The sequence below is a fragment of the Syngnathus floridae genome, chromosome 8 (genome assembly GCF_059516105.1).
Source record: "Syngnathus floridae isolate MCC-2025c chromosome 8, RoL_Sflo_1.0, whole genome shotgun sequence".
Classification (NCBI taxonomy): Eukaryota; Metazoa; Chordata; class Actinopteri; order Syngnathiformes; family Syngnathidae; genus Syngnathus; species Syngnathus floridae.
The window spans coordinates 11,028,922-11,041,092 of NC_142420.1; the positions used below are offsets into that span (position 1 = coordinate 11,028,922).

General features: G+C 43.3%; 3 protein-coding genes across 10 annotated transcripts in view; all 3 read right to left on the reverse strand.

Moving 5' to 3' along the window:
- LOC148394558 (protein TANC1-like) overlaps positions 1 to 7,794 on the reverse strand; it is a 50,063-nt gene extending 42,269 nt beyond the window's left edge. For 2 of the 3 annotated variants that reach the window (XM_088382105.1, XM_088382104.1), the window contains exons 1-2: positions 7,632 to 7,794; positions 2,219 to 2,308 (exon numbers count right to left, since the gene is read on the reverse strand). In XM_088382105.1, the coding sequence (XP_088238231.1) occupies positions 2,219 to 2,276 (58 nt within the window). In that variant the 5' untranslated portion in view covers positions 2,277 to 2,308; positions 7,632 to 7,794. The remainder of the gene's footprint in view (positions 1 to 2,218; positions 2,309 to 7,631) is intronic. The other variant, XM_088382106.1, reaches the window with a different exon arrangement.
- A 772-nt stretch (positions 7,795 to 8,566) lies between these two features.
- Positions 8,567 to 9,977, reverse strand: LOC148394559 (death-associated protein-like 1 homolog). The gene is made up of 4 exons (XM_088383128.1): positions 9,818 to 9,977; positions 9,219 to 9,318; positions 8,973 to 9,036; positions 8,567 to 8,868 (listed from the first exon to the last, which is right to left on the reverse strand). The coding sequence occupies exons 1-4, from the start codon at positions 9,885 to 9,887 to the stop codon at positions 8,752 to 8,754; spliced, it is 351 nt and encodes a 116-aa protein (XP_088239254.1). The 5' UTR covers positions 9,888 to 9,977; the 3' UTR covers positions 8,567 to 8,751.
- Positions 9,978 to 10,313: 336 nt separating this feature from the next.
- pkp4 (plakophilin 4) overlaps positions 10,314 to 12,171 on the reverse strand; it is a 34,134-nt gene continuing 32,276 nt past the window's right edge. For all 6 annotated transcript variants that reach the window (XM_088382135.1, XM_088382134.1, XM_088382133.1 and 3 more), the window contains 2 exons: positions 11,852 to 11,916; positions 10,314 to 11,655 (listed from right to left, as the gene is read on the reverse strand). In XM_088382135.1, the coding sequence (XP_088238261.1) occupies positions 11,410 to 11,655; positions 11,852 to 11,916 (311 nt within the window). In that variant the 3' untranslated portion in view covers positions 10,314 to 11,409. The remainder of the gene's footprint in view (positions 11,656 to 11,851; positions 11,917 to 12,171) is intronic.

Below are 12,171 nucleotides of genomic sequence, written 5' to 3' on the forward strand. Positions count from 1 at the left end.
GCACACACACACACACACACACACCCACACACACCCACACACACCCACACACACACACACACACACACACACACACACACACACACACACATTCATTACATGCACATTCAAGGGGACTTGCTTATCTCGCTTATAAATATTCCCTTCATCTTTCACCTTCTTTGGAAAATGTAGGCGAGGTTGTTCCAAATCAGCCACCGGCCCCATTAAAAATGACATTACAAGACATAAAAAGTCATTAAAAGCAGCAAGCTAATTTCACATTCTTGTCTCGCTCTGCTTATCCTCACTTGGCCCTCATTAAATTTTGGGCTTAAGTAGAAAAGTCACCCCCTGCCGTCTTGGACGGTGCGGGATGATGAAAGCGAGGCGGCCCCGGCTGCAATTTGTGCAGCCTCGTGAGAAGAGAAAAGCCACCCCACTGCCGCAAAAAGTGTCATCAAAAAGGACATTTTAATTGTCTCTTACATCTGTTGACTAATGTGATTATGTCATTTTAAATGTGCAAAGCAGTTGAAAGTGTGCCGGCGGTAATCTGAAACCACAGCAGGGGGCTGAAACTTCCACTGTGATCTGCCACCTCTCGCACATATGTACGGGATGACAGACTTTGGTCGTCCAGCTGACCCCCCCCCTCCAGTTTTAGATTTACACCTGATGCAGTCGAAATGCAAATGGAAAGTCAAATCACGCCTTGGAAAAAAATGTACATTCTATGCAAAGTTAACTATTTGGTCAGAAAGCTGGGATAACTCATTTAGCATCTCGTCTATTCTCGTCAATGGCAGTGAATGAGTTAATAAGATTCCAACTATAAATAGACATCAAGCCCTAAATATTTTCTGAAACAAATCCCTTCTTGGTGCATGTTTCCATCAAAGGCAACAGGCCCCAACAAACCAGCATCCCACTTCCACCATGGCACACTATAAAAAAAGAAAAAAAAGCACCGTACTTAGAAGGGAATCGAGAGGCCAAGGAGAGATGGGAGGAGGATTCTAAGAGAGACCAAATTAGCTCGCTGTGTTTTTGTGGTATTGGCAATGTGGCGATCCCAAAGGAAGCCTAATGACTGCGCTGCTATCTGGCATGGGAACCGACTTTCCTTGACTGCTTTTAAGCTGTCTCCACTCAATCGCTGCCGCCATGTCGGGGGTGTCGCTCTTGTATCGCCGTTATTCTTCCGATCCCTTCTAAACTTACTGGGCAAATAAAATATCCGAAAGACCATATTTGATCAGGACAACCTTCAGGATCAGGTTTTACTGACTAGCTGTTGGACAGGAAGTGACCTGCTCCAAATCTAAGAATAGAAGCAGGCGTCGCGATTGGTGCCTTCACGTAAGGCGCCTTCACGAATGGCCACCGGAGGGGCAAAGCGTCGCCTCTCATCTGTCTTGAGAGCCCTAAACAACCAAGAGGACCGAGTCGCCTGCTTTTATTGTCCCGCCATGAGAAAGGGTGACAGGGTGGGTCGGCGGGACGTGACGGATGATCCCCAACTGGAAGAATGAAGAAGCCATAAAACTCCACTGTTGTTCTCGCGCTTGGAGTGTGTAAGCGCATGCCGCAATTAGATACCGCGTGGGATGATAAATCAAGCTTGGTATTAAGCGTCGAGGAGTAAAACAGCGGCGGTGGAACGCTCGTTGTATCTTTTGTACGCGGCAGGCTGGTGGTGGAAGACGCCCGCGTCGTGATGCAAGCGCGGGAACGCAAAATGCAGTCGGAGCAAAAACGGTCACACGAGAACATCGGGACGAGCGCGGGAAGATTGTGACTCATTTGGCCTCGAAGGAAAATGACACAAGGGCACTTCTGTTTGTTTAGTTGACGCATTTCGGAAGAGTTGCCAAAAAAACTGAGACGTCTTTTTATAGGGTTCCTTCTTGGCGGGAATACTGTGTCCGCCTCACTGTTCGGTATAAAGCAAAGTGAATTGATGAAAAGATTAAAGTGTCACAGGCTGCTTGGATTGGATTCATAACACACTTAAGAGGCTCGGTGTGGCTCACAAGAGCTAATGGAGCAAAAAATCATTTTTACTTTCATTTTGCTGAACTTATAAAATTGCTGATTGGGTCACTTGGCTGGGAAAGTCACTTTTATGCTATTTACTAATAAGGGGCAGGTTTGAAATGAGTTTAAGCGGGTACAAAGATCAGGTATCAAATGTTTTGAGAAGATCCCGATGCCCATCTTCACATCTTCCACGTACCTGAATCCTTCCTGCTTGCTTTGCCGTCTCTGTTCTTTTTCAGAACCGCCTTGAACATGGCAACACTCCCGGAATCTTCCCTGTTGAGACCTTGAAGAAAAAGAAAAAGACAAAAACGTGAAATTTCATAATTCACCAAACCTGACGCAGGATTTCTTCACTTTCAAGATTATTGTGCTACCCCCCCTCCCCAAAAAAACCCCAAAATAATACAAATTGCCAGCCTGGTCATTTTCCCACAGCATTCCTAATTGTGCAGGTCACCACCGGTGCAAGAGTACACGGAAAGAATGCTTCAGCACGTCTCCAGAAAAAAAAAAAAAAACTCGTGGTGTTATCTCACTGAAGAGGGAAAACTCTGAAATGCCCCGAATTCCACGTGTAATTGACGCTGTGTGACTAAACTTGGCCGTTTGAGATTGCGCTCACCAGCCAGCGAGCAACGTAGCAAGGTGCGGCCATTATGTGCTTGTTTACCTAAGCGTGAGTAAGAGTCCAGACAACAGTAAATAATGCTTGACCAATCAGAAGCTGGAAAGGTAGCGGCGAGCTACGCTACCGTCCAAATAAGGTCTCGCGTTTCACAAACTAAACACAAAAGGCATTCTCAGCTGCAGACAGATGGACAGACGGACGGCTTACGGTTGCTGTGGGAGAGCCTTGCTATCCAATTTTTTTTTTTTTTTTTTTCTCCTGTCTTGGTCTGCTCAGGGACACGGAGGGTTGACCCAGATCTGGTCAGGCCAAGTTCAGTTTGAAGAAAGATTTTAGAGGGCTTGTACAAATAAGTCTTACGTTCTGTTACCAACGGCAACAGTAAAGTTCCACGGTTCAAATGCGACTTGCATCTCAAGGAGACACTTCGTTAGAGTTTGCAAGTTTACCAAAGCGACAAACTGCAGCTTGCTGGGAACCTTGCCTTCAAAAGTGTCGAAATAGGAAATCGGGGCTGCGCCTCAGGCTATCACCGTGAGTTTGATATCGGGTCACCGCTGTCTTGATGGAGTTCAAATCCGCCGCCAATTGTGAAGAAGAAAGAAACGACACCTGCACAATGCCGCCGTGACGTGCGGTTAATGGGGCCGTCTCACTTTGAGAAGTTATCAGAGCACACCGCTATACACACACAGACACACACACACACACACACACACACACACACACACACAGGATTGCTGATCTCAGATGCCTCTGGCGAGGAAGCGCATCGTGTACAAACCTGCTTCGTCCTATTAGGGACAACAGCGAACGAACCAAAGCTCGGATCAACCTCGACATAATGTTTTTCACCCTGTGTGTTCTCACGCGGCTTTCTTAATGGCCAATTACGAGTGCACGAGTAATTACATTTAAGTTTGCCGCTGTCGTCATAGCCGGTGTTTAACGAGGCCAGAGCAGCGGCGTGCGACCCATCGGACACGTTTTGATAGACCGCGCAGGAAGAGAGAAAAAAATAAATGATTAATGAAAACTACGATCAGCATGACATTGAATGCAGTTGTTGTGCTTAGCGATGTTGGTGGGCGATTTTTTTTTTCCAGAGCTGGTTTGCTGCACAAGAGTCATGCAGCAATAAAGTAAAGTAAGACTGATATCTTTTAAAGACAGATTTTTTTTCTGTCTCATTATTCAGCTACTGAGCAAGTCACATACTTTTTGACCCAACAATAAACAACAAATGGATATTGACAAATGATCGGTGTGACCCAACTGCATCGAAAGAAAATACAGGTTCGGCAGTAAAACTTTGAAGCCACTCCCGGACGAAATAAAAACTCATGTGCCAATTCCGCTGCTAAAATTAATAATAGCGCTTTCATGTGTAATTATAGGTTCTTTGCTGGCACGGGGACGATACTAGAGCGTCACGCTAAGGGGCAAGGTGAGGTCGCGGATCAGAAACCGGGGCGCTCCGGCAACCGCTACAAGTTGCGCCTGTGGGAAGCTCGGGACTTCTTTGAAGAGCGCCGGAAAAAGGGCGGGCCCGAACTTGGGTGCTGCGGCCGAGCGTGAACAATGGCCCGTTAAGGAACACGAACGGAGGAAGAGCAGGTATGAAGGACACCTCCGTCTTGATGTGGGCTATTGTCGGCTATTCACGCCGGAGTGAAAGGAAGGCAAAGAACAAAGGGCAGACATTTTTATGTCACGCGTCTACCGGTCTGGGCTCAAGTGCATCCTTCCCAGCCCCGCCTTCCAACTTCCTCAGCTCTACAACCACCCAAGAATGTTCCACTTGCTACGAGAATGATTTTGATCTTATTTTATTCATCAAAGGCATTCGCAGTATCGGGGCTTGGTATCGGAGTGTTCTTTCTTCCCTCAGCTCAAACATCATAAAACCGTTGTGCTTGTTCTCGGGCCATTACTTGCACAAGCACGGGTCAACGTGGCCTCATGACAATTTAATAACAAACACGAGATAAATAAAGGCAGCCTTTTATCAGTTATGAAATCCTTATCACTATTTTAGCAGATCTGACAAGCAGAAAGGCGCTAAACTTGCCACTTGTTGCTTTTCCTGCAACTGGATCAATTCCACCCTGAGGCTGTTTGTGAGTGACCCAATTTTGGGTTTTTTTTCAAGGCCCAAATTGATTTTGACACACCAAGCGTGAAAATCCGAGAACAAAAAAATCGAAGTGCGGAAGGAGCCCATTAAAGTCCTCGCATTTTTGCCGCGTAGGCGGTGATGCGCTTGTAACGGAAAGAAGCTACCTTCTTCAAGACAGCTGACGTCTTTTCCGCCAAGAACAAAACAAAGAAGAACGTTGGACGTAAAAGTACACAAATGTGCCAACCAATGACTACGTCGTAGTAGCGAGCGACACATTCCGGTAAAAATCTCAAGTGTCTGCAACAACATGGAGCACAAACATTCACATGCCACATAAAAACAAAGCACTATTTTGCCAGAATTCCAAAGCAGTTAAGGAACACCGTCTACTGGGGCAAATTAGAAAATTTGAATCGTACGACAACACCAATCGTTGTCCTCGACGTGATTGATGCGTCAATCTATGCCTGTCGGTGACGACGCGACAGCGTGCGAAAGGCAATTTCTTCCAGTCCCAGGACGGTTAGCCTCCAAAGTGTCAAGGCATATTTTAAAGGCTTCTCCGTATTTAAACTTACATCTCACGCTCCTTAAACCTGAAATTAAAACAGACAGGACAAGACATTCTACTTTGTTTTTCCACATCAAAATCATATTTCATGCAGCACATCCAAACGAAGACACCCATGGGCAATCACCAACATGAAGGCGGGATTTTCGTGTAACGTATATTTAAGGATAATGGAAGGTGGTGAGGCAGTTTTTCCCACGTCAAATAACTCACAAATCCTCCGGCGAGAACGACACGGCTCTTCAGACCTCGTGGGAATCTCACTTATTAAGTGACGCTAATTATCTGGCCATCCCTCTATTAACAACTCACCGAGCGATTTATGTGCTAATGAACACAGGGAGTCCAAATATATATAAAAAAAAAAGTCATGGGGAAACTGCTTTCTAGACTCAGCTCAACGTTTGCCTCTGGGGAAGCCTCGTATTTGATGAAGAGTGAAATATTAACAAGTTGCCTTTACAAGTTACATAAAGTTTTCCTAGAGGGAAAAAAAACCCTGCTTTTTTTTTTTGCAAGTCCAACACGTTACTGACATGTCTGCCTTCCTTATGACTTCAGCATTCACTTAAGTAACAAAAGAAAAACTGGTCAGGAAGCTTTTATGGGACGTGTCAAATTGAGTGCAAGCAGTCCAACATCTGAGCTTACAGACTCGCATTCCCGTGTATTGTTCTCCAGTTTCTTTTTTACCACAAATATGCGCACGCTGAGGCTATGCAATTTCACACTGCGCTGCTCCATTCCTCCACGCAGTGTTTGCATCTACCGCGTCACACGCTCGTGCTGATCTCAGAGGGAACGTCATTCTACGTCTTTGCTCGTAAGGACTGAGCCAAATAAGCCGAAAGATATAAGAGGTAGTTTTTTTTTCCCTAAGGCCACCTGACTCTGGGCAAGAAGCAGGTTACACCCTGGACTGGTTGACAGCCAATCAACACAGGAAACACAAAGAGAACACCTAAAATAAGTAACATCTGAACAACTCGAGTGTATCCCACCGGGCATCCTCCAATTGTTTTTCGACCGTAAACTGGAAAGAATTAAACCTGCCCTGTGTTTTGCTTGAATTTGAAAACGACAACCCATTTTGGGATATTACTGTCCTACAAACTTTCTGTGGGAACCTTTTCCCCATCCTCTTCATCATCTTGACCATTATGAAGAGCTCAGTGTGTGCCGTCAATCAGGTCACTCGAACCACTAAAGTCCCTCTCCTCGTTCATAACAATGCCACTCTGGTGCCAGCTTCTGTTCGGGGCCAACTGGCCCCGGGGACCATGGGAACCAGGCTATGTTCAGACTGGAAGGCACTCAGTCTCTCCTGGTGCTAATACCACATCTTTGTGGTAAGTGCAGAAGCATCAGGCGGGCACTATAATAATTCCTTAATCAGTGTAGAATTGCTCCGAAACGGTGTTGGTGGAAACATAATACTGAGTATCTCCATGTCAACCGGGAGCCAGCCTGACGCTGTGAGGAAATTCAAGACTGGTTTTAATAGTCTTAAATGCAATGCGTCAGTTACATTGTGGTTTCTAATCACTGGGTGGCATTTAACATCAAAATAAACAGTTAATGAAGGGTTGCAAAAGCTGTATTTGAAAGATATTTCTTTCCATATTAGTCACTAATAAGTGCATTTAGGAAACTATTTTTATCAACAGTTTGTATGTGTGCCACATATATTTCATTATGGACAAACATGCTACAGCTTCAAAAAAATCTAAAGCTCTATTTATCTATACTTGACTGATCTAAATGTATTATTTTTTGTCATTTTAACAGAATGGCAAACTTTAAAAATGTTACATTTGATAATGTAGGTAAAACACGAGTAGCTTGTTTTAAATCAGGTGTTTGTAATACGTGTGTCGTTTAATATCAGGACACACATATGAACGACAAACTTCTTAGTAAAACAGAACTAAATAAATGACTTGAGCAACTTGTAGAGCTCATTTAGCATGCTAACGTTAGCTTCATTCACTTTGACCTGCATGCGTGTTCATGGAGACGCTACCTGACCGACAACTTTCCCGAACCAACTTCATGTCAAGCTGTAAAAGATAACATTTCTGTCAAAAACCACCGTGTTACCTTTGACAATTAGTTTGAGAAAAATAAGTCAAATCATTTTCGACGTAAAGCCCCCAAAGTCGCTGTCAGTCCCCGGTGGATGTGACGGCACCTCCGCTGGGCATGCCCCAACATTTCGCCTCCAGTACCTACTCGCTATTTTTAACATTTACGTCACAATTACGAAAACCTAATGAACGTCTTACCTGTTGAATTTTTGGTGAGTATTCTCCCTCATTAAAAAAAGGAAAAGGAAAGCTAACGTCCCTCTGTACTTGAGAATAACTCCACACACACAAAAAAAGTCTGCACCCACTTGTTCCAGCACCAAGGTAGACTCTGCCGAAGATAGACTCCTCCTCCTTCCTAGCATGAGGTCATCTGTCGTTGAAGGGCCGGCCAGCCGGCCGGCGGGCTGCCCCGGATCATCCTCAGCCTCCTCCCCTTGAACAATGACAAGTTGCAGATTCATTTGTTTACGACGATATTTCGAGATAACAAACGTCACTCAATGAATAGATTATTCTTTTGTTTTCTTTTGTGGCCGAGAAAATATTTTCATAAATATGTTTGGTTTGGCTATGACTTGTCTACTGCGTTAGTGTAGGGATGGATTTAATTACATTTGTGTCACGTCGTCTCTGTAACAGAACTCGTCGTAAATCGAGGACCGGTACGAACAGGTGATTCAAGCTCCGTGACTGATTTAGACTCCACATGAGTCTATAGCGACATCTTGTGATGAAAATGTTTTTTGCTACTTGCCTGACCTTTGAGGGTTTTATCAAACACTAATATATTTTCCATCTCACTTCCCAGTTATATACACAAATATGCCGCTCTGGAAAAACTTAAGAGCAATTGATTTCTTCCAGTTATTATCAAATCATTGTGCAATGTTTTTATCAATAGCATAACGAAATTAAAGTCAAACTTCTCGGTAAATAATGTTATCTAGTGGAGCTTTATAGGTATTGTGCAGTGAATACATGTAATTTGGCATCTCTTTGATAAAATTCTGTATAGTTGTCATTTGTCAACACCTAGCGGTCATTGTGAAGTACTACAAAAACAATCGTCAAGATTAGTGTCGTCATTTGTTACTACCTTGCGGTCATTGTGAGGTATTGCAAAAACAATCTCAGAATCCAGTTTTTTTATTGAACGTCTAACACGCCAAGTAATACAAAGATGTTGAAACAAGAATAGATTTTGAACATCAAAATCTTCATTTGACACACAAAACCATGAAACAGCCACGAAAGGTGAGACTTTTAGTAATTAAAGAGAATATTTTTTTTTCCTCCAAAGCATAAAAGGCATCCTTCAGAACTTCCTAGGCTGCTGGATGCAGAAGGTTCGAGGAGAGTGGGGCTTCTCCACAGCGGGTCGCACCCCACTGTGCCTTACGCTCACAGGCGTTTCTGGAAAGTCGTGACTCAACTAACAAGATTAAAAATACAAAAGTAAGAATATTGCATGAAGCATTGAAGGCCGTTGGAAATTTAATCTTCGACAAATCAAACATTAATATGTTTTTGGGGTACCTTGTCGAGAGTTCCTGCCAGAAGAAGACCCACTTGTTGCATCTTGTTGGCACTGGGCAGAGGCCTGAGGCAACAAAAACAAAAAACCTCACTGACCACAGTTTGGTTCACCAGCTGCCAAGCAACCCCGAAAGCTGGTCATAAACAAGTCAGTTGGTTCAACACTGTTTTATAAACTATTAATTAGTACTAGGAATGTTCATACATTTTTTTCCTAATTTATTCGTTTTGTGCAAGCATACCTACCTAGGTTTGTCAGGCCTCTTGGTCTCCTTTTCCGGAGTCCCATGGTTGCTGCTGGCCTCTTCCAAGCCTTTCTTGGCTACTCGCTTGCCTCCAGCCTTCACTGGTGAGAATACAATATATAATACATTTGGGAGAAAGTGAGAACATTTAAGTTTTGTACGTAATGGCCATTACCGTCTTGTTTATTTTTGTAGTGACGTCACACGCGTGCGCAACTTCGATTTGCCAGACACTTTGTTTAACTAAATCATAACCCAACCCACCCACGTAAAAAAAAATTCAAATAAAAAACCACACTCGTAGACATTACTCTGAAAACTTCTAAATTTCACTATTGAACATGCAAAAAAAAAACTATTTGAACGATTGCTTTAGACTAAACTTTCGAAAAAAACACACGATCTTGCCTAAAACTATTGAAGCTCATTTGAAAAGAATAGAAAAGATGCAAGCGGGGTACACTACATTCACATAGACCCCATAACGCGCCCATGAAGGCAATTTTGTAACAATGCAGGTTCAGTACGTCGAAACGAGTTGCGAGGCAACCAAAACGATCTAAATTCGGAGACCTAAAGTGCATGCAAATAAATACCAACCAGCGGGAGGGTGTCCAGCTTTAAGCAGACGACCGTCTTTTCCGCCACTTTTACTGCCTTGTTGTACCATCTTTTAACAAATGTACAAAACTTCCCCTTCAAGCTGCTCGCTTCACTTTTTATACGATAAACCACTGCTAACGTCACGCCCAAAGCCACGCCCACTTCGCTGCTGTCCTGAAACGTGACATCTTGGTCTTTCCACGAGTAACACTTGTGCACTTCCGGGGGGAAAAAATGCACTTCTAAACTGTCAGACTCACTGGACACTGTATAAGGTACACCCAAGGAATCGGTTGACAGCCGACAATCGTGCTTTCTTGATTGACAGGTCGCATTATGAACAATAGTGAGAAATATTGTTCAATAAACTGATTATCATCTTTCTAAAAGTGCTGTCGGTTGTTTTTTGTTGATGTTAATTAATTTGATAAAATGGAAGTATATTTTCGCAGGATGATTGTAAAATTACTCAAATAAAAAAATGGCCAGAGTGTAAAAAACAAAATTGTCCTTTTTATTATCATGTTTTCATTATGTACGTATGCCACTGTTGTCTCCACATACTTTCTTCATATTTATATATATATAATATATCTCTAGAGATTTATTATGGCACAAGTTCATGATTTGTATAGCAGTGCAGATGAGTGTAAACCAGGCCACGTGTACTGTATTTACAAGAAAACACAACATTGTTACAACAGTAAGTACAGCTAACACTTTCATCCTTTCGTACACTCGTTGCCTCCCCCACTACCATGTTGGCTTCGGCACATACATAAACAACCTCCATCTTGACTCTTTCCCAGATCCTTGCATCACATGACTCACGCCCTCGCTGCGCTACGACAAGATGTAAAAAAAATCTAAAATCTAAAACAAAGCAGGACTGTCATTCATGTCCAGTTTTGTTCCCCACGTGATTTTTTTATTTGTCTCTAAAATGGGGTACACACATACGATTCGAGAAGGATGCCGATACCATCCACAGATGCTTAAAGTGAAAAAAAATGATGAGTAAGTCTTCCTTGCCAGTAATTAGTGCTGCTGTTTGATTAATTTGTAAATCATTGTGTGCATCACAGAGACATTTGATTAAAATTATTTGTCATTGTGTTGATTGAAGTTATTAGTACTAGTGATGTCTGTACTCGGTATCGGTATTGGTAAGTAGTCAAAAATGCATACTGGTACCGGTTTGAAAAAAGGTGGTATGAAACATCCCTATTTACGATATTAAAAATCGTTGTGTGTGTGTACCCCTCTCAACTACTTTAACTAATTCCCCTCTACTGACACACATTCCATGATTCCCTCTGCTGTTGCTCCTCTACGTTCAATGGGTTTCAAAAGTCTACACACCCCTGTCCTACTGCCAGGTTTTTGTAATGTGGAAATGTTTTTTTTTTCATTTGAATTGTACAAGCTCTCATTAATGGTGGAAAAACGTTTTAAAATGACTTGTCACTTGATCAACATCTACAGTAGCATTCAAACAGGGGTGTGTAGACTTTTCATACCCACTGTATGCACACACATTCCAACGAAGTCTCTTTGTTTTTTTTTAAAGCCAAGTTCATGGTTGAGTTTCAGACCCACGAGTCTGGAGATCCGGGGTACTGCTCGGCCCGGTAAGAGGGCCTCCGCGTGCTGGCGTAAATGTCCACGTAGTTGTTGGCAGCCTTGAGCGTGTGATGCTGGCCACCATAATCCACGGGGGGCGCGTACGCCATGATTTCGTCCACATAGGCGTCGTCGTAGCCGTGCGGATGCTGCACGTACATCCTGTACGGGTCGTAAGTCCTCCTGCTGGGCTCGTCGGTGTAGTAATAAGGCTGAGTGCAAGACACACACAGGAATTTTTTTAAACAAAAAATAAAAAAAAGAAATAAACTACTTATTTAAAAAAAAGTAATAATATATTGACAAAAGAATTCCAAAATTAATTAAAAATTCTCTGTTTGCATAAATATGATATGCTGAGGTCTGTATTGTAGAGAACATAATGGACCTGCATGTTTTTGGTCTCACCTGTGTTCTTCTGGGCTCCTCCCGCGTGGGCGACGGGTAGTAATACGACAACGGCTTTCCAGACCCTGCAATCAAAGTACAAAACATTTCAACAATTCAAATCTGCGAAAATGGAATGCCCGTCCCCACGGAGGGGAAAGCAACAGCCGGGCTGCTGCTTTCCACTTGTTTACACAGGCCTCGGGGATCGGGACTGGCGTTGGCACGCCGTCTCGCCACTGGAATCCACAAACTCCCATTTCCACCAGTGCTCTCTTTTTTCTTGTTTTTGTTTATTCTGCCCTCCCACTCTCCTGCCAGCAAATGCGGGCTGGCAAGAG

What these genes read in the sequence shown, in the direction of transcription:
- LOC148394559 (XM_088383128.1), bottom strand. Translation starts at nt 9,887, where the DNA reads ATGGTACAACAAGGCAGTAAAAGTGGCGGAAAAGACGGTCGTCTGCTT. An exon ending in AGCTGGACACCCTCCCGCTG is followed by an intron (nt 9,319 to 9,817) that starts GTTGGTATTTAT and finishes TATTCTCACCAG; the next exon opens with TGAAGGCTGGAGGCAAGCGA. An exon ending in AAGAGGCCTGACAAACCTAG is followed by an intron (nt 9,037 to 9,218) that starts GTAGGTATGCTT and finishes TTGTTGCCTCAG; the next exon opens with GCCTCTGCCCAGTGCCAACA.